Here is a 21,859-nt window from a genome sequence, read left to right on the forward strand (position 1 = left end):
AAAAAAGACTGTTTATTGTTCTTTATGTTGTTGTTGCTTTAGTTTAAGTTGTGTAGATGTGTTATTTGTGTTATTATGTGTCAGGGTGTGGTTTATTTAGCATGTTTTGTGCTGGGGGTTGGTCTACCATGAAGGCGAAGCCTGTGGTTAGTGGTGACCTCCCCGTGGGTTCATGCTTCTGTATGTGCCTTTCTGCCTTGGTATTTAAAGGCTCAGCACTGTACTTTTCTTCCTTACTCAAATTATTATATTAGCAGGAGGTGTGTGATTATACTTCTACTTCAGTTCAACATTTTTTGGGCACTGCAGAGTGCATAAAATGAAATCTAAATTTTGTATTATTTTGTATACTGCCCCCTAACCAATGTTTAGGAATTGCAATTCAGTTGCTGTGGTCTTAGATGTCCCAGAAAACACTAATTTACTAAAGAGAATCATAAGCCACCTTACATTGCACATCCATGAACTGTGAAATCAACTGACCCTACTACACTTCACATACTCTGCATTGCTCTACTTAACATTATAGCTAATAGGAGATGGCATGCAAATGCTCAGTTTTTGGATGCAAGAGGAAGATTAGTCACTCTCTACATTTAAAATTAACAATACGACGCTGAAGTTGCCAGCTTGTTGTTCAAATTTTTGCATTCCACCCTAAATGGTCCATTTTAAAAATTTAAATAAGAAGCCTCAGGTGCCAATTGGAAATGATGAATTGCCCCTAGGTGTGAGTGTGTGTGTGATTGTATAGGTATGTCTGTCTGTCTGCCCTGCGATGGACTGGCGACCTGTCCAGGGTGTATCCTGCCTTCCGCCCAATGACAGCTGAGATAGGCTCCAGCACCCCACCACAACCCAGAAGGATAAGGGGTTTAGATGATGTATGTATGTAAGTATGTATGCATCAGGTGCCAGAATGTAAGTGCTGCTCTATTTAAGCGGAACAGGAAAATTTGAACAAGAAGCTGGTGAACAAAAAAAACTGACTTCAGTTTTGTGTTAACAATATAGTTGACGTGCAAAACCTTTGAATAGCTATCTAACAAACAGAAATCTGGCCAAAAACAGTACCACAAAGAAGCTGCTACAAGGCTACGATTTTCCCTCTTCAGGTTCACAGTCCACACTGATATGATCCATTTTCAAGCCTGTGCCACACTGACTAAATGGGAGATTTTCACAGAAAAAAACAACTGTGCAGGGCCTAATAAAGCACACTTCTCATGTTGGAATTCATGGCCTCCCTGTGTCCTACTCTATACTTATGCCACATTGGCACCAGAAGTAGGATAGCACTCCCCAGTGGTCTTGAGAGGAGAAATGATCAAGCCTGAATGAGCACTGTGGAAGAAGAAGCAGTGCAGTGAGGACAGGCAGAGATGGCAGAAGATCAGTACAGCAGGAGGACTGCAGAAAGGATGGATGGACAGATAGCAGCAAGGATGGTTGAATGGCAGCCTGTGAGAACCTGCCTGTGGAGCAGAGTGGTGGCCTGGCGGTGTTGGCTATGGCACCCCAACAATGCTTTGAGCAGGTGGCAGAGCTGAGTGTGTGGGTTCGGCATATCCAGTGTTGAGGAAGGGCTGCCAGAGGAGCTGGGTCAGTATATGCAGCTTGCCATGCCGGCTAGCCGAGGCAAGAAGTCCTGCCACGTGTGGTGAAGAGGACACAGTGCTCAGTCTCTCAGAAGAGGATGCAGGCCTGAGTGAATACTAGGGGTGAACGTGGCTGAGAAGCACGTGCCCAGCAGCATGTCCATTTTCCTGGGCAGTGGACATGCAGAGCAGGCATGCAAGGAGTCTCACTGGAGCACCACAGTTGTGATGGGAGGGACTTTAATCTGTAAATAAGTTGTGGTTATGGCAATTCATTCTGTGCTGGGCTGTGGGGTAGAGTGTGTGGAGTCAGTATCTACTGTCAAGTAGAGTAGTATGGTAAGAGGTGACCTGACTGCAATTCAGACTGTTTAGTTAGCATTGGGCAGTGATTCTCCACTGCCGCTATGTTCAATAAAAGAGCATTTGCTAAAAAGACTATATGTCCCGCATATTATTCTTCTCTGACGCCACAGTATATTAAGGCGGATTAATCGTATCATCTTGTGTAATTAATCACAATGAATCACATTTGTCTTATTTGTGCATGTTTGACCCAAAAGAAAGTTTTTCCAATTAAAAACCATCATTGTAAACATACATACTTACATACATGGTACCCTTTTGTCACAAACACTTTTAGTATTCAAATGCATAGAACTTTACACTTCAGTCACTTGTTATTGCTACTCTGATGAAAGCCCCGATAATGTGATTTCTGTTCTGAACCAGGATATGACGTCCCTTTGAGCCTAGAAAGCATGAGAGTCATGATAATGAAGCCAAGAGAGTGATGGGGACTAAAAAGAAAACATTATTATGTCCTCTTAATGGCATGCACCCACTAACAGATCAATGAATTTTCTTGTACCAGAGTCAAAAAATTGTATACACATTCTCACTGAGACACTAAATTATTTATATATGAAAGATTTAAGTAGGAAATAAAATTATTCATGCATGGTCTTGGCGTTTGCCTGGTTTTGCTACAGTCAAAAACAGGCATTACTGCAATGCTGTTCTCCCACTTTACAGAAAAACCTTCAGTCTGATGGACAGAACAAACATGCAACAATCCTAATGGTTAACCTCTTAAAATCCCAGGCTTATGACATACTAAGGCTTATTATTCAGCAACTACAGGGACGTCAATGCAAACTGTTTGAACAATTCTTAGGTTTGGGCCCTAACAATTCTTAACTTTGGGCCCGCTGGTGGGCCTCGGTCTTTTAAGAGGCTGAAACTCTCTACAAATAGACTCAGCTTGGACTCGCATGAATGAATCTCTAGTTCATGCTGTACTATATTGCTGTTGTTGGAACAGAACCTCATATCTCCAAAAATAAGAACTTTACAGGAGAAGGAAAAAAACTTTTAATGTAAGCCAATGGAACCAGACTTTTTTCCCAAGTAATTTTGGGTCAGTTCTGTTGGTCCATTCATCATGAATTTTACACACAATATATGGGACAACAGGCACTTTCATATTATGTCAAAAACTGAAAAACTACAAAAACGGAGAACAAGGTTTTGTTCCCACAGCAACAATATATCTTTTGCCACTTGCTCCATGTAATCTCACATAAAATTATGTCTCAAAAGCAACATTAAATAATAATACATAGCCTTTGGCAGACCAGGACTATAGCAAGCATGTGACATGTGAGAAGGAGCTTTGGATTAAAGTATTGCTGTACAATGGCTGGCTTCATTAAGTCATCATGGTTAGGAAAACAATGCTGGATAACATTAGTATCAGAGGGAAGTATTCAGCACCATGGAGAGGGGCTAAAATCATGTTTTAAACCTTTTAAAATGAAAGATTCAGGTCATTATGTAAAAACATATCACACTGTTACGTACAGGATAAGTCATAAGGGAAGTAAACCATTATTTGACAGTATAAAAAACTAAACACTGATGAGTGACATTACGGTTGATCATGTGTATCATAGTAGTGCCTGTATACATTCACACAAGTATTCAAATCATTAACACCTTAATTCAGATATTGGATCTATTTGTTCAATAAGAGTAACAAACCTATTTGTGTAAAAAATAAAGTCTAAAGCAAATATTTATGCATTGGTTTGGTAGTTTCAGCTTTGTTAGATATTTTTCTGTCCATTTAAAAATAGAATGAAATAATGTAAGCATGCAGAAATCACATTACTTAATTAGAAGAGTAAAGCAGAAATAGCCATTTATTCCCCTCTGCATAAAGAAGTCAAAGGAGTTGTCAGCATGTTCGTTGTTAAGTCACTCATCCTGAAGATAAAGAGTCTAACTTCACAATGGCGAAATTTTGGCTACTGCTGGCTGTTTCATGAAAGTGTGGGAGTGCAACCCATGCCTGTTTTGCCCCACATCAGATGCCCTTAATTTTGACCTGACACACCAAATGAAACTTACCCTAGATTTCTGACAGGATTTTCCAATACACTGATGAAAGGGGGTAATTATAGCCAGCAAAAGCCAACAGAAAACCATGAGAGTCAAAAATAAAAGCTCTGTATTATATTTGTTTAGAAACACGTTTTGGTAGAAAACATTATCAAAAGTCTCCATTTTAGTGCTATGAAAAATGGTACAAAAGGTTATCTAAACAATGGCCTTAAGAGAAAGAAAATACTACTACTACTACTAATAACAACAACAACAACAACAACAACAATAATAATAATAATAATAATAATATGAAGAAGAAGAAGAACATCTTTACAAATATGCATTGTGAATTCTGGCCTGTGGGCATTCCATGTGTCTTTTCTTTTCAGCAAGCCAATCGAATCAGGCAGTGATGCTGAACGCCTAGGCAGGCCACAGGAGTATATAAAGACTTTAGCCTTCTCTGCTGTGCCTGACAAAACTGTTGCAGAGGGGAAACAAGCAACAAGCATGCTGAACACACATATACAGACACAGCAAAGGGTCTGGAGTAAGATGTCCAGTGGGATTTATATGGCATCCCTGCTCTTCTCTCTTGTGTGTAAGTTTCTGTTTTCAAACATTTATAAAGATCAGCTTTCTCTAGTACCAGTTAATGTACAGTACTGTGTAAAAGTCTCTAAAAAGCCATTTACATCTGGGCTGTAAGTTTATTAGCTTACAAAAGTAGTAAAATTAGAATAAATATAAATAACATAGTAAGCAGTGATTTTATGAATGTTAATATGTTTATTTAACCATTTCCAAACATTTTCTTAAGGAAACCTAGTGTTATCTGTTATCACCCAACACACTGGTTTAGGTTTTTAACCTATCATTAATTTAAATCAGAAGTGTTGGTGATGGAGTTTAAAATCTACAGTTTGCAATGTTTTTGCACATTTTAATGCACAATTACCTTTTATTTACTGAATCTAACAAAGCCAAACCAAATGTGACCTGTGCAAAAGTTCTGGCACATTTTATATTTTGTGTTTTTAATATTTTGTCATTAAAAAATAAAGAAATAGTGCAAATTTTGCACATTTTGCACTACATTTTACAGTAAAATGCCATATTTAAGTGTGTTCTCTGCAGAGGATGTGTTCACTTATTTTCAATTAAAAAATCAACAAAATGTCATTTAAATGGGGGTTTTTAAACTTTTGCATACGACTGTATGTGATGGCTAGGGATGTCAAGGAGAAATCTGTCATCAAATCTTTGTTTTTCTAACCAGCTAACAACACCATAGTATTTTTTTAAAGCAAAAACCGTTATTACTCAAATAGAGGGTTTTGCATAGGTAAGATTTTTGCACAGTACTGTGTTTACTCATTATTGATAATGTTGTGACTGTGCTTCTGTTTAGCAGGACATCTTCAAGGAAAGATTTTGCAGCTGGATTCTGTTGTGACTGCTAAAGAGGGAGATGATGTGACCTTATCATGTCTTCACCCCACAGACCAAATAAACAAGGTGCTGTGGTACCAACAACCAATTGGACAGAAACCTCTTCTGGTCACCTCTTCATATTATCACTCTCTACCATTTGAATTTCATAATGACTTTGACAAGACAAAACGCTTTGATTTATCAAGAGCAGCTGGCAGCTCAAACCTCACTATCACTAAGGTTGAACCATCTGATTCGGCAGTGTACTACTGCGCTGGCTCTTTCTCAAACATTGTCAGCTTTGGCGCTGGCACAGTTTTGGTGCTCAAAGGTGAGAGCTGTGTTGATTTGTCATGTCTATTCAAATGTGTGAAAATGTCAGACTGATTATGCTTCAGCTACTCAAGAGTCTGATATTTTGGTAGGACAAGATTACAAGAAATATACTGTTCTGCAGCCCACTGGACCACAGATACTACAGCCAGAAGACTCTGTGTCTCTGCAGTGTACAGTGCTCACTCAGGGCTGTTCAGGAGAACACAGTGTGTACTGGTTCAGACATGGATCAGGAGAATCTCATCCAGGAATCATTTACACTCATGGAAACAGGAGTGATGAGTGTAAGAAAAGCTCTGAGACTGATTCTCCTACACAGAGCTGTGTCTACAAACTCCCCAAGAGAAACCTCAGCCTCTCTGATGCTGGAACTTACTACTGTGCTGTGGCTGCATGTGGACAGATACTGTTTGGGAAAGGAGCTGAACTCAAAGTTGGTAAGCATTTTAAGTTTACTTTAAATAAGCAGCTCTTCTTTTCATCCCTATTATGTCATAATATCATAATAAACATTTTTTGTATCATTTTACAGCATTTGAATTTGACAGTTGCCCATTACATAGTGTTGACCAATAAACCAATATAAATGGTCCACAATTATTCGAATAAAATTTCATTACATTAACATACACTAAAATTGACAACTTTTTTTCTGCTTCACATTAATGTAGATTCAGGTTAAGAAAGTTTTTTCCTCTTCCTGTAAAGTTTTGCAATGACAGAAAATACTACAAAAAATTCATGAATAAAACTTTATAAAATTATATATAAATACTTTGGTAGCACTTTATTGTAGGGTACTGTTCATGAAGCTGCATGACACCTACATAAGCTTGTCATGACAACTGACATAACCCTAGATATGATTATAAATGCTTATTTCAACAGGACTCTGCTGTAAAGGTTAAATTTGCCAATTTTGATCACAGTTAGCTAAAGTAGCCTTTTTGACAGATGACACCTATTGGAATAATAATTTATTAATTTTTATGTAGGGTTATGTCAGTTGTCATGACAAGCTCATGTAGGTCTCAAGGCCTTACCTTTCATTGTTAACTTCTTCCAATAAACCTATGAAATTGCCAAAGGATATAATAAATCTGGAATTTTAGGAGGTAAAACTGAAAGTGGAGTCCTGTTTAAACATGTATTTTCATATGTGAAAAAAATTAATTTCTTAAGGAAACTGTAGTATATGGGGATCAGACTCAAGCCCAGTTTAACAATTTAATGCTCAAACAAGTTGAATTAGTGTTAGTGATCTAACAGAGCAAATCTAATATTTAAGCTATGATCAGAAAATGAACTGATACGTTGAAAATGTGTGAATACGTGCAATTAGAAACTTATGTATATATACATATATGGACAAAAGTATTGGGGCACTTCTTTATCATGGAATTCAAGTGTTTCATTTAGTCTCATTGCCACAGGTGTATAAAATCAAGCGCCTTGCCATGCAGTCTGCCTTTACAAACATTTGTGACAGAATGGGTCGTTCTAAAGAGCTCACTGAATTCGAGCGTGGTACTGTAATAGGATGCTGCACCGTTGTACTTTATACCTTACTTATGGCATAGTAACTCACGTGTTACTGTGGTCATTTTTAATATAATGTATATTTCATACAATGTATACTAACTTACATATCACTTACCACAGACTAATAATGCCCAAAATACAGAACAGTGAGAAAAAGTACAACCAGTTGTTCTCAGTTTTAGCTCTGGGAACTCTTGTTTTTGAAAACTAATTATAAAAACTGTATAAATAATATTTTTCATCTTGCCATATTTCAGATGAACCTGGTGGAGAAAGCATGCATGTCACCATAATGATTTGCCTGGCAGTGCTGTTATTTATAAGCTTGACCATCAATGTTTGTTTATGTTTAACATGCAGAAAAAAGGGTAAGCACTCTAATACATGTGTACATACATATGTAAGTACTTATACATGTAAAACTATCTTGTTATCTCTGGTCAAATCCTGATTTGCGTTACGCAAAGTCAACTTTCTTCTTGTCCATATTTTCTAAAACATGCATTTCTATAGTTTGCGGCATTTTACCTGAGGCTTTCTTCAAACATAGTAATAGTAACAGCTATCTGGGGCTGTGGCATAGCATGCTGTTGTAAGAAAATCTTCTTAAATGGCAACTTTATAGGAGGAGAAAACAATGTAAATACATTGTAAATAGCAGCTGGTCGTTTCAAATTATGTAGAAAACTGAAAACTGGAAACCACAATTCAGGATTTAGCCTTTGGTAAAAGCAGCAGAAGATGTTTGAGGTCTACATGACTTAGTTGGGACTGACTGACTACAGTTATATATCTAAGACTGAACAGTAATTACATTACATTACATTCACTGTAATTATACAATACTTATTCAGCTTTTTTCCATATTACAACAGAAATTTCATCACAGCAAGTCATGACGTCTGACAACACCATGTCAACAGCACAGGTTTGGCACTCAAATACCACTTATATCTCATGTTCAGGTTATTTCATTTCAGATTTTTAACACTGGGTTTTAACACTGTTTTCACAGTACAACCTGAATCATGAGATGAACTACGCGGCTTTAAAATTCAACACCAAAAGCACTAAAGTGAAGAGAGTGAGACAGCAGGAGGAGACAGTGTACTCCAGAGTAACAGGGCAAAACCAGATATGAAACACTTTGTTGTAAATAAAATGTTCTGCCGCTATTTGTCAGACATTTGAACATAGCATAATTTATCACATGAAAACATGAAAATCAAATAAAAGTGTTTTTTTTAAATAGAGAAGTGACTACATGTATAATGTGTGACCCCCAAAGTTAAATATCAAATGCAATTAATATTTGTGGATGTCAATAAAGCTATGACTCTCTTCTGTTTGAAATACATATTTTATTTATTTTTTCCTAATATGGTCTCTCTTTCTGACAGAGTAAGTTAAGCATATGTAAAAGTCTTAATGTCTTAGTCAAAAACAACATTCTCAGAAATTTGTCCATAGTGCACTACTCTAGAAAAGAAGTATATATATATATATATATATACATATATAGTACGTTGTATGCAAAATAAACACATTTAGTTGAATTTCTAAGTGAAAATAAGTTGGCACATCCTTTAGAAGGAACAAACGTAAATATGATATTTTCCTATTTTTAATAAATGTTAATGATTTGCTCAGTTTAAACTTATTATATATATATATATATATGAGAAAATTATAAATGTTCTCCATAGAGGATGTGTAACTCATTTTCACTTCAACAAATCAACAAAACCTGTCATTTTGACCAGTGGCACCCAAACATTTGCATGTGACTGAGTTTGTAAACACGCATCGTGTCTCATTAGTAATGTCCAACATCTAAGATGCACTGCAACGTCAGTCAAATTCCTCATACCAGAACCAAAGTGACCATCTGCAATGGATCCAGTAGAACCTGCAACAGCAAATAAAACTGATGAGGAAACAGTCATGCAGAGTGAGTTGAGTGAGAGGTAGCAGGTGCACTTTTGATAAAGCACACTGTGGAAGTGTGCAGTGGAAGAGAGCAGAAACTGATTTTGACGTGTTTTTGTGACTTGAACTGATGTAAAACTTTGCTTTTGTTCATCTTTTGTTCATTTTTACTTAGCTGCCTGCTCTTATGTTGTTGCTAAAAGAACAGGCTATTATTCTCTCATTTGTTGAGTGTTGGTCTGTGCTAGTGAGTGACCACTTTCACACTAAGAGTTAACTGTTCAGCGTTTGGCAATGTGGTCAGTATCACTTAAACATAACAAATGCATAAATTATTGAAATTTATAATTAATTTGGGTTTTATGATTGACTACACAAGAAGTTAAATAAAAATAATTAGCATTTCTGAATTGCACAAGCATGAGAAAATCAACAAAACGTAATTTGACTGGGGTGTTCAAAGTTTTGCATATAGATAGATATATATATATAGATAGATAGATAGATAGATAGATTTCTCCACTGCAGCAGAGCAAACAACAGCAACATAAATAGGGGCAACGTATTGCTGTACACTATTTACAGATATATAAAAAGAAAGTAGAGATACATAATAAAATAAAATTACTAAACAATAACAAATGAGTGTACTTATATGCATATGACTGCAATATTTAGCCAATATCTGTGTCTAGAGCACAGGTCTAAATACACTAGGCACTGCACTGTAATTTACTGAAATGAAGTAAGCTGCTGTGAGACAGTAAAAGTTGTTGCCTACATAAATTCTGCTGCCTGACCCCTCCCTTTCATAAGCAGCCAGAGAAGGAGACTGACATCCATATTTGACAGTGTGGTTTAAACTTCAGCTTTTCACATATTTCTTATAAACGTGTGCTAAATCGACTATAAATGCATGATAATGAAGTCAAGACATGTTTGGTGCTTCTTTAGTTTTGTACTGGATCTATTATGCAAATATAGCTAAAAGCAATGGAATATCCCACCAATATCCCATCAACAGGGGCGGTTTTTGCATTAGGCAAAGGCAGGTAGCCACCTAGGGCCATGAGCCCAAGGCCACATAAATACAGATTAGAAATACTACACGTGTTGATGTTAAATAACCTATTCTGACATTTATATATACCACATTTTAAAAATAGCTGTCATTTGTGATTGCAGTGATTATTTTCAGTAATTTGAATGCAGTCTCATCCCCAGTCACAGTCATAATGGACTAATAGTTGGACTACAAGCAATTTTCAATTTAGGCATGCAATGTTTATTGGTAGGATGTAGGGTTCTATTACTTCCTTTGTAGCCTTGTAGCTCCAGTGTAAAGCTAAAGAAGTGAACTTAAGACCCCAAACATGTTGCTTAATGTAAATTTTTTCACTGAAGTACACTTAAAAGAGTATGTACGTAACCGGACTCCCTATGTGTTTAGTAAATTGAACTTTGAATAATAAGTTAAAGCCATAGTAGGTAGGATTGAGAGGAGCTTGAAAATTTGAACGAGTACAACTTCAAGGTTCCTCCCCCTCTTTTGCCACTGAGTCCAAAGCCCCTCCCCACAGAGGAAGCTGCCGTGCATGCGCAGGCTAGCAACCATGATGACTAAAAGAGGCCAGGGCTGTGTTCAACCCCATCAAAACATATTCTGATTTTCACAGATTATCCGTCTCATGTACCACTGTCAGGGCAGTTTTAGCAAATATGAGAAAAAGTTATTTTTATACAAGTTATCCACTGCAGCTTTAACCCCTTATATGGCCAGGGCCCAAAGTTTTATTACACACTTCTATAACCTAAGAATAGCTCAGGCAGTTAGAAGTCCCTGTAGTTGCTGAATAATAAGCCTGGGATTTTAAGGGGTTAACAGAATGTAAAACACAGATTATTGTACTGTTAACTTACTATTAGAAGCTTAATTATCTAAAAATTTTGTAAATTAAAAACACATTTTCACACTGTGTTATACTGACATGACAGAAATACATAGCATTCAAATAAAATAAAAAAAACTCAAATGAAACTTAAAATAAACTAAACTCTAGTGAAAAACCTTCATCACCAAAGAAAGAAGTGCAGAAAGACCCTATTTGTTGCATACTGTGAGTGTCTAGTTCAACCTGCCGTATATAAAATGTGACGGAACTTTGCACAGTAACTTCTTCAAGACCATTGCTCCCTTTGTAAAATTCATCAAAGTCAAAATGTTACTCAAGCGATCAGCCAATCAAATCTTACCCTCCACAGCATGTGGCACTCCACCAATCAGGCCCAGCTTCATGTTGTTTCTTGAAAGTCTTGATTCTTCAGCTCATCTTACTTCTTTTTCAAGCTATTACGCAAGAGCACAACAACATGACTTGCTCAGCTACCCTTTCTGTGTTTTTTCTCTGCTTTGTTGGTAAGAAGCTTTTTTAGTATTAAGTTATATTTTCAGCCAGAATGTTTTGGATGTAAAAGCAACACATTTGTTTTGGATTCAGGTGGAATCAAAGCTTGGCTTATAAATCAACCTGCAGCTCTTCAAACAGTCGAACTTGGAGAAACTGTCACAATAGAGTGCTACTTACCTAAGAAAGACTTCAACAGCATGGCGTGGTACAAGCAGGAGCTTGGCATGATGCCTGAACCCATGGCAAAAGGTTACAATTACCTACAAGGCATCACGTATCTGGATGGTTTTAAAGATGGACGTTTTATTGTGTCAACAGGCAAAGGAATTTTTCACTTAACCATTTCAGCAACAAAAAATGAAGATTCAGCTACTTATTTCTGCGGTGTGATAGCTCTGAACGAGCTGCGATTCGGATCGGGAACACTTTTGATTATAAAAGGTAAATTACACTGGATTTGAGAAAAAAATGTCGGAGAACATCATAAAGCAGCTTTCTTTAAATACACTCATAGAGTTTGGTGTTTGGTGGTCCACCATTACGAAACACTTGAAAATGTAATGCTTTGATGATGGCAGCCTAAAGCCATACTAAGGTAAACATATTGCTATTCAATTAAACAATGACTCAAGTGCAAGTATCTTTACAATAAACTGCTTGAGTACAAATGTCGCAAGTCAAGAACCTTTTAAAGTGATTTTTCATTATTTCTTCACAATGAAATAATTAAAAAGGATGTAAAAAAAGTCATTCAGAGTGGTTTAATGTGAAATGCTGTGTTCTAGAGAAACATGCCATGTCAGAATTCACAGTGGTGGAGTTTCATGCCCATGAAACCTCCCTCACAGAAAGTTATTACATGAAATGATTATTAATAAACTGCCTGATGTGTGAGACATTGATTTATGACAGATTTGAGGTGAGCATTTGGCCTAAAATGTATTTTTTAACATCTATCCATGGCAAAGGGGTTCAAACAGGGTGATGTAAGGCAAAATAGTGCCCAAAGAAGAATCATTATCTCAGATATACCACTATTATCGACATTACCTGTAAAACCTAGAAGACACATATAGTTTGTGGAAAATAAATAAAGTTTTTATATTTGTGTTGGATGCATCATGACCTCTGGTTCTTATCACCACCACTGTGAAAAAATCCAAGTTTCTCTACAATGCAAACCATTCTGAAAGACTGTGAGTGAATTATGGAACTGCAAAGGAGATTCTGAGTACCTACAGAATCTAATAACAGAAAAGTTTTTAGGCTGTCTATTCTTCTCTTTTTGATGTATTCTTAGTCTAAAATAAACTGTTAAATCTCAAAAGTCAGAAATGTGACCAATCACAAAGCAAGACAGACGTGACCAAAGTAACACAATGAAAGATTATTCAGTTAATGACTAAAATGTAACGGAGTAAAAAGTAGGTTCCTTAGCTCACAAACAGGCTAGAGCAGAAATAAATGTATTAAGAATTGAAAATTCATGAAAGAAATTTTACTCCAGTACATGGAACTGAATAAATGTATTTAGTTCCACGTTATGGTGGCAAAGAATATGTTCAACTTTGAAGTGATGGATCTTCAGGGCTTAAAACTGCATACAATGTTATTCTTTTGGCACTAAATAATACTCCCATACTTTATTTTAAATTAAAATAACTTGTTTTTATGTTCAAGGTCTCCAGTTCAGCAATCAAACAGTTCTACAAAATCCTGTTGTAGATCTATTCTACCCAGGAGATAATGTCATTCTGAACTGCACTGTCGAGATTGCAGAACCTAGCTGTCCAGAGCCACACAACGTGTACTGGTTTAAAGATGGCTCAGTAAAAACTTCTTCAGCAATGAGTAACACTCATGAATACAGGGATGGTCAGTGTGAGAAGATCTCAGAGACTGATTCTCCTACACAGAGCTGTGTCTACAAACTCCCCAAGAGAAACCTCAACCTCTCTGATGCTGGAACTTACTACTGTGCTGTGCTCATGTGTGGAGAGATCATCTTTGGGAACGGAACTAAACTGAGTATTGCAGGTAAATTCTAATGTCTTTCACTAATGGATTGAGTTTGTTCATGCATACCAAAATATAATAAATACAAAAAATGACAAACATGAATATCAGAATGTGACAGCTTTATAACATTCATAACGGTTATGTAACATGTGTTCACAGACAACAACCCTTCAGGCACTGTCAGTCCCACCTATCTCATACTGGTCTCCTCAAACATAATCTCAGTGTTGGTGATGATCATAATCATTATTATTCGGTTTAAAAACCAAATGCTTTCAGCAGGTATTGATACTTTTACATTTTCCTTCTGGCAGTATCAGTTCAGCTTTTTATATGTCACATGCGTGGTTTCTTACGCTTATTATTCATTCTTGTTAAAGGATCTTCAAACTGTGAAACATCTCTGGATACTCATGTAAGTTGATTTGGTCCTTGTGAAATTTTAATTTTATTCAGACTGAAAAATCTCTGATCCCTACTCCCCAGATTACCAGCTGGTGACATATCATCATTGCTCTAAAGCTTTTTAGTTTAGGTTTGCTTATGTTCCTTTCACCACTTAACAGCTAGTTTACACACTTAAAAATAAAGGTTCTCAGAAAACATTTAATTGGTACAGAACATTTACATGATGTGCAAGTGTATTACAAAAAATGTTCTTTAAAGAAGGATCTCTTTAAAAGGTCAAGGGAAACACAGAATTCTTTCTGCAGAATTTTTTAGCACTTTTTTTCAAGGATGCAGTGAAAATACAGTGCATTAACTACAGTCTCTTTCTGCAGGACGCTTGTGATGAAGCTTTGAACTATGCCGCTTTGAGTTTTAACAGTAAACCACCGTCCTCCAGAGGCACTAGAAGACAACAGAAGCTTAAAGACACTGGAGTGTACTCGCAGATCAAATATGAGCTTCAAAGCTGAATTATCTAAAGCTTCAAGAGTTCACCCCCAATTGTCTGCTAACTGCTTCCTCTCAAATCTAGTGCATTTCGATTAATGTGGTAGTTTACTACTTAAACAGATCATTCTACTACCATAGAATGGAATTTTATTCATATTGTAAAAATAATCATTAGTAAAAATATGTCTATACACATTTGAACATACTTGTTTTCTTTATGTGTGTGTAAAGAGAGATCTGAGATGAAAAGACTACTAAGCTCTAACCACTCCTGTATAACTCCTTTAACCATGGGGAGCCAGACTGCAACTGTCAATAAGCTTTATTTTAATAAAGCTTTATTTAAGTTTGGGATCAGAACTGGAATTAAACTAGAATTCCAAAGTCAGATTTTCTGATATTCTGAAATTGTTTTATTGATTCTCATGCAAATTACACAATAAAAGCTGTGGAGGTAAGCTAGCTAAGTGTTTTTTTGTCCGCATGAACAAAAAATTCCAGCCACCCTTGAGGTTGTTCGACTAAATGGTGTCTACACCAGTAGTCAGAAGTATGAGTCCATGACAATATAGTTTGCATTGTCTCTGGCATAGATAATGGGTAGATCCAATATTGAGAACAAGCTTGGTTTAATAAAGGGTTAATTAATTAATTATATTTTATAATCCAAAAAATATATTTTGTATGGAAATACATGTGCTGTACAAAGTTATTTGCATGTATTTGCTTTAATCTTAAAGAATAAAATTAAACAAAAGAACAATTTTCATTTTTATTATTTCAGCAAATTAGATAAACAGCCACCCAGTGTTTACCAATGTTACCAAAGTGGTGCTATTTAAAAAGTAATTATCCATCATATCGTTGCTGTTGGAAGAAAACCATTTTTCAGTTTTTGACATAATGTGAAACTGCCTGTTCCCCTTTACGTTGTTATAAATTTCATGACCAATGCACCAAAAGAAATGGTCCAAAAAAAGTCTGGTTCCACTGACTTACATTAAAAGTAAAGTATGTTTTTTTTTCCTTCTCCTGTAAAGTTACCATTCTGGAGATACAAGGTTTTCTTCTGACAACAGCAATATGTAAAACCATTTTTTCTACTATGTATGAGATGTATTTTATGTTATACTGGCACCTTTTTAAATCATTCAAATGTATGGTTCTCTGTTAATTACAATTTTTTTTTACAAACTTACGATAAAGTTTTTTTAAGCTGTGTCTGGGCATCAGTTTTTTGCAGCCACTGTTTCAGTATCAGTATCTCATTTGTGCTTCTTCAATGTGTAGTTTATGTTTATCTGAAGTTACATACTGATTAATTTGTAATTAAAGATCTGTTCTACTTTTTTAACACAATCACGCACATTACCTGTTATAATTAACTTTAATTGATTTAGGTGTGTTTCTACACTCTGTCCGTTCTTTCCTTCGTTATTTCAACGACATTATTTTACATATTTATTCAAATGTATTAGTCTTTCCTTTCCCCATTTGTCTTCTTTATGATTTATTGATTCTTTAAGAAGTGTTCAGATGTCTTACATTAATCTCTTAAAAAAGATTGATGAGCATGATGAGCAAAGATTGATGGTTAATGCTTTGAAAGTGATTCTATTAAGGGGTGGTGTGAATGAGTATGTGAGCAACCACTAGAAAATATATAACATGTTATGGTTGCATTTTTTATATATTAGTGAGGCTGGAGATGTTTGTGTTGATTCTCTGGTGCTGAATTCCCCACTGCTGACTAGAACAGGACAATGGAAGTTGTCTGCGAGCAGAAGAGAATCAGAAGTGGTGATAACTGCCAGCTTTGAGCCTTGCACTGTTTCTGCTCCTCCCACAAACCACAGTGATGCTAAGTCCTCCTCCCTCACGCAGCCATCTGTTGCTGTTGTATACTCACCCAAAGACAATGGACAATCTGCTTTGCACCTCCCCACTAAAGTTTTAATTAGGCCTGAAATGTGCAGCCAAACCCCCAAAACAACCCTAGAACACACCTAACATGCCACCCCTTTGCCTGATGCTAATGCGTCTGATATAGCCAATCAAGAACTTCTGAAGAAGTTAATTAGAGCAAGTGTGGCTGATTGTGGTTCGAATCAGACTCCACAGGAAAGTAGATTTCCAGAACCAAGGTTGGTGACTACTTTCTTAGAACATTCAGTATAACATTCAAATATGAATCTCATTTGAGCCCAACAATTATTTGAGGAATGAGGTCTAACCCTGACCAAATCCTAGGATGAACAGTCAAGTCAGTACAGTCTACTACCTCTCCTGGGGTCAGACAGTTTCTGATGGTGCAAAAATATTCCGTAATGAAAAAGCATAAAAGCACAGATGTATTTAAAATTGAAAAAAACTAAGTACCCATTGCTATGACAATTAAAAATTCATTTACAAACTCAGGAACACCCCATTTCCACTGATGTTAGTGAGGTTCATCTATGGTAAATTTAGTAGACTGGACATGAACATAACATTGGAAAACCATGCGCCACTGCTGACAGTGCATTTCAAAACAAAAACCCAGCCATGAGGTCAAAGGAAATGTCCAGAAATCTCTAAAACATGATTGTGTCTAGGCACAGATCTACAGAAGATCTGAAGATTGAATGCACCCAAGAACACAGTGGATCCAATCATTTTTTAATGGAATATGTTCAGAACTATCAAGTCTCTTCATAGAGATGGCTGCCCAGTCAAACTGAGCAAATAGAGAGATGGCCTTAAGTGAAAGGAGTCACAAAGAACCAGAAGGTCACTTGGATGAAACTCTAGAGATCCTGTGTGGATAAGATGCTTGATGGCCCACTTAGAGTTTACAAAAACATATTCTCAGGCAATGAGAAACCAGATTCTATGATCCAATGAAATAAAAATTGAACCCTTTGGCAAAAAACTAGGCACCAAACATAACTTGTTTGCATGTTTTTTATTCAGCAGCAGAGCCTGGGAAGTTTGAGTGGAAAGATGAACCAATCAATTACAGAGAAATTCTCAAGGAAAACCTGCTCAAGAGCTCAGGACTTCAGACTGTGGATTCACCTTCCAACACAACAAAGACCTGAAGCACACAGTCAAGGCAACGCAGGAGTGGCTTCAGGAGAGGTCTCAGTCTGGACCCCACTGAACAGCTCTGGAGAGACCTGAAAACAGTGGTACAGCAATGCTCTGAATCAAGCCTCACAGAACTTTAGAGGTTTTACAGAGAGGAATGGGTGAAGATCTCCAAATCCAGGTGTGCCAAGCTTTTAGCATTATATCCAAGAAAAATTAAGACTATAATCACCGCCAATGGTGCTTCAATGTTCATCAGGATCAGAATACTTGTGTAAATGTGATTTTTAAAGATCTTTACATGAAAATGTATTTATGTATTTTTATAATGGTGTATTTTTGCAGATTGGTTCAAATTCAATTTAATCCAATTTAAGGCTATAACATAAAATAAAGAAAAGTGAAGAAGTTTGCATACTTTCTGAATGTACTGTAGATGGAGATAAAAGTTCTGGCTAAAGTTTATAGTTGGTCCTTCACAAGTTGCTACTTCACAGGTTCAGTTGGATGCTGTTCAAGGTGGATGAATTCTGAGTTGTGCAGTTGAGCCCTCACAACAAAATAAGTATATTTGAACTTATTTGTAAAAAAATCATATAAGCATGGTATGGGTTTGAATTTTATATGAATAAACAGGTCACTAAAACATAAAACTAAAAAACAAGTTTGGTCATTTAAAGAAAAAAGTTGGAAAAAATAAAATATAACTAACTAAAATAACTGATATCTGAAAAAAGGTGGAATGGTTAATATATGTTTTTCATATTGGAGGAGCTCAGTATATGGAGAAAATAAGCAATGTAGAGTAACTAGAATGTTGCATTTTGGCCTTTTTTGCTGTCCTTAGATATTCTTTTCCCTATCCACTGTTATGTCTTAAAATCTAATCAATTTTCATAATTGAGGTTGCTTCCAAACAGACCCACAATTTTACAGTTCATTTATTGCTGTACATGATTTTGAACTGGCTTGAAAATAAAACACAGATTCTTACCAGATTTATTCCTTTTTTATACCTCTTTTTTACTTCTTCCAAAAATCTTTTTAATTGAAATGAATTTGATTAAAAAAAAAAATGTAAGAAAAACAAGAGGGAGGGAAGTTGCTGTTTTTATTTGTTTCAATTTTATAAAAATTTTAACAGAACTTTTTTTTTACTTTGACATTTTAACATTGACTCAAACATATAAACAGTTACAATACAGTAACATGGACTAAAACTGATATTAATTAGTCTTTATCTATGCTGGCGTTCAGCAGCTATTCTTTTTACAGTCGGGCAAAGTGTTTTTCTTGGTAGACTCTCTAGACAGTAATAGTGAATCAGATCTCATTGTATTTGCTCTTTGACTTACACAATGGTATATGATGATTACACCAACACTTAAAAAGAAAACTGCAGTTCGTATGATAGAAAGAAGAACCAAGATGTGCATCTGCTCGGAACAATCCACACCTGAAAGAGTGTTGCAGAAAGAGTATTGAGCAATTTATTACTATTTAATATCTGTTACTGTATATATCTGTTACATGTTACTGTATCTGGTAGAATAAATCTGGTGGAACTCACCATTACTGTTTATATTCAGCATTGTTCCATTCCCAAAGATGATCTCTCCACACATGGCCACAGCACAGTAGTAAGTTCCAGCATCAGAGAGGCTGAGGTTTCTCTTGGGGAGTTTGTAGACACAGCTCTGTGTAGGAGAATCAGCCTCAGAGCTTTTCTTACACTCATCACTCCTGTTTCCATGAGTGTAAATGATTCCTGGATGAGATTCTCCTGATCCATGTCTGAACCAGTACACACTGTGTTGTCTTGAACTACTCTCACTGAGCACTGTACACTCCAGAGTCACAGAGTCTCCTGGGTGAACTGGCTGTAATGTGGGCTGCTGGAGTACAGACAGGCTATGCAACTGTAAAGCTAAATAAATATAAAAAATTACATGATTTATACAAAAATGACTTCTGCAGCAAAATGATGTGAATTAAGTATGAATCATACCATTAAGATGAATCAAATCACACCCACCTCTTACTACCAGCTGTGTTCCTTCCCCAAACTCCACTATGTTGGAATGAGCACTTCCACAGTAATATGTGCCAGAGTCAGAGAGCCGTAAGTCTGTGATCACCATGTGAGTTACACCCTTCCCATTCACCATGTTAAACCGAGTGTTATTCCTGAATTCACCATAGAATGTGGCTTTCACATCGTATTTGTATATAGTGGAGATGAGTTCAGGCTTCTGACCAAGTTTGTTCTTGTACCAGGAGAAGTGCATGGCCATTTCACTCTGGTAATGACAAGCAATGGTGATACTGTCTCCTTCCTTAATAAACACCAAAGCACCATCTTGTTGTGAGCTTTTATGTGTTTTGACAAGATCTGAGAATAAAAAAAAGTGTAAAACAACTCGTTAACCATGTACAAATTCTAATACAGTTATTCCAAAGCAGTGAAATTCACATAAGGTTACTTACTCATTGGACAAAGAAGGAAAAAAATTCCAATGGTCAACATTTTTTCAGCCTCTTCATACACATTTGCTGAGAAGACTCTGGGGAACACAAGGAAGAAAGCGTGGAGAATAAACAGAGTGACTGAAAAGAAGTGACTGCAGGGTGAGCCAACAGTGTGACGCCTGAACATTTTGTTGAGCCATGAAACACTTTGTAAATCATAGAAGAAAAAAAAAAAAGAAACACCTGACGATGCAAATGTGCTTTGCTGACTTATACAAAAGTACAAAAGTAATTTCCTTTAAAACTGGACTGTTCTGATGTGAAACTGTGCTAGCTGTGGTTTTTTTCTCTCTCCGGATACAGAATGTGACCTTCTTCAGTTCCAACTAACTTTAACACATGTGCATAAACTACATTGTGGAGGATGCAAGGCAATGACCATGTGATCGTAAATGTGTGAAACAGGGTTGTACCCAATGTAAAATACATTCTTCCTGCTATTTTATTTGCGTCCAAAAAGTACAGAGTGTTCAAACCAATCATAGCTGTATTTTCTTTGCAAAACTTAAAAAGGCCTTTATGCTTATACTGTACTTTATCACTCCTTCATCATTTACTATCAGCACCACAGTAAAGCTGACTGTGTCTTCACACCTTACAGGGGAACAAAACCGCAGATGCAGCATATTTGCTTTGATTGAATGGTTTATGGGGTTAACTAAGGCAGCTACTGTGGCATTTCAGTTTTAGATGTGAATGAAAAAGCCAGAATGATGACAAAACTATACTTTTAAACAGGAACTATTCTAGACCCTGATCTGGACCCTTTTCCTCTTTGTTTTTCATCTCAGCCTCTCGTGAAAATCTTATTTCCTAAATCTATTCCTGCCAAAATACATTCATTTCCTCAGATTTTATCTGTTTCTCTTCACTTTCACTGCAAAGCTGTGATAAACATCCAGTAAACAATAATATTTCAATGTTTGGGTGCCTCTGTTAGGTTGTTTTTCCAAGTGAAAATAAGTTAAAATATTCTCTACAGAGAACACAGTTTTGCACACTTTAAAGCACAACTACTGTTTATTTGCTGAATTTAACATGTTGAAAAAAATAAAACTTTTTTTTCTGATATGTTAAACAAATAAATAGAAAAAAGTATATAAAACAGTAAAAAAAATGAAAAATTTATGTAACATGGGTTATGCATCAGACCCCTTCCCCAAGTGGATGAATCTGATCATTTTGAGTGCATTGAAAGAGTTTACAAAGAGAAATCAGTCAAAACTTGGTGAAGGATGTGACAACTGAAGATGTAAGTGAATGATCTACTACTGTCATCATAGCTAAATCAGTATAATGTTGAGTTTGCATTTGAGACCTAATCCTTCTTTTTGTGTGAGTGACATTATTATGTGAAGATATATGACCAGGTCCAAAAACTCCAGAGAATTTTAAACTGCACCTCAGGCTTATTTCAGGCTTTACAGGGTGATGCAGCAGCGTGCACACACTATATTTTAGTGTTTCTTTTCCTTCTGACTCAGTAATACCACTTTTTTAACCCAAAAGTCTTACATAATGCTGCTTTAAGTGTGTTCTCTGAAGAGAAAATGTATGTTTTACTGAAAAAAGGCATGTTCAAACTTTTACAAATAACTGCAAACGTAGCTATTGCAAGTGAAAAAGTAAAATATATGTTATCTGCCCTGCAATAGCAAGCTCTTCACATGCACAGTTGTGTGTTATTGCTCAGTCGTCAGTCACATT

The 21,859-nt window shown here is 36.2% G+C and overlaps 3 protein-coding genes across 3 annotated transcripts; 2 read left to right on the top strand and 1 right to left on the bottom strand.

Moving 5' to 3' along the window:
* Positions 1-1,453: 1,453 nt before the first annotated feature.
* Positions 1,454-8,439, top strand: LOC118826123. The gene is made up of 6 exons (XM_036597011.1): positions 1,454-1,554; positions 4,376-4,587; positions 5,398-5,751; positions 5,846-6,193; positions 7,556-7,686; positions 8,314-8,439. Exons 1-6 carry the CDS (start codon positions 1,454-1,456, stop codon positions 8,437-8,439), a joined length of 1,272 nt encoding a protein of 423 aa, XP_036452904.1.
* Positions 8,440-11,578: 3,139 nt separating this feature from the next.
* Positions 11,579-15,186, top strand: nitr8 (novel immune-type receptor 8). Its single transcript, XM_036597221.1, has 6 exons — positions 11,579-11,643; positions 11,726-12,076; positions 13,316-13,672; positions 13,814-13,936; positions 14,035-14,069; positions 14,437-15,186. Exons 1-6 carry the CDS (start codon positions 11,598-11,600, stop codon positions 14,572-14,574), a joined length of 1,050 nt encoding a protein of 349 aa, XP_036453114.1. The 5' UTR covers positions 11,579-11,597; the 3' UTR covers positions 14,575-15,186.
* A 3,563-nt stretch (positions 15,187-18,749) lies between these two features.
* On the bottom strand, positions 18,750-20,959 carry nitr9 (novel immune-type receptor 9). Its single transcript, XM_036597788.1, has 4 exons — positions 20,111-20,959; positions 19,659-20,015; positions 19,194-19,550; positions 18,750-19,079 (listed from the first exon to the last, which is right to left on the bottom strand). Exons 1-4 carry the CDS (start codon positions 20,277-20,279, stop codon positions 18,877-18,879), a joined length of 1,086 nt encoding a protein of 361 aa, XP_036453681.1. The 5' UTR covers positions 20,280-20,959; the 3' UTR covers positions 18,750-18,876.
* Positions 20,960-21,859: the final 900 nt, after the last annotated feature.

This window comes from Colossoma macropomum, unplaced genomic scaffold (genome assembly GCF_904425465.1).
Source record: "Colossoma macropomum unplaced genomic scaffold, Colossoma_macropomum, whole genome shotgun sequence".
Lineage (NCBI taxonomy): Eukaryota > Metazoa > Chordata > Actinopteri > Characiformes > Serrasalmidae > Colossoma > Colossoma macropomum.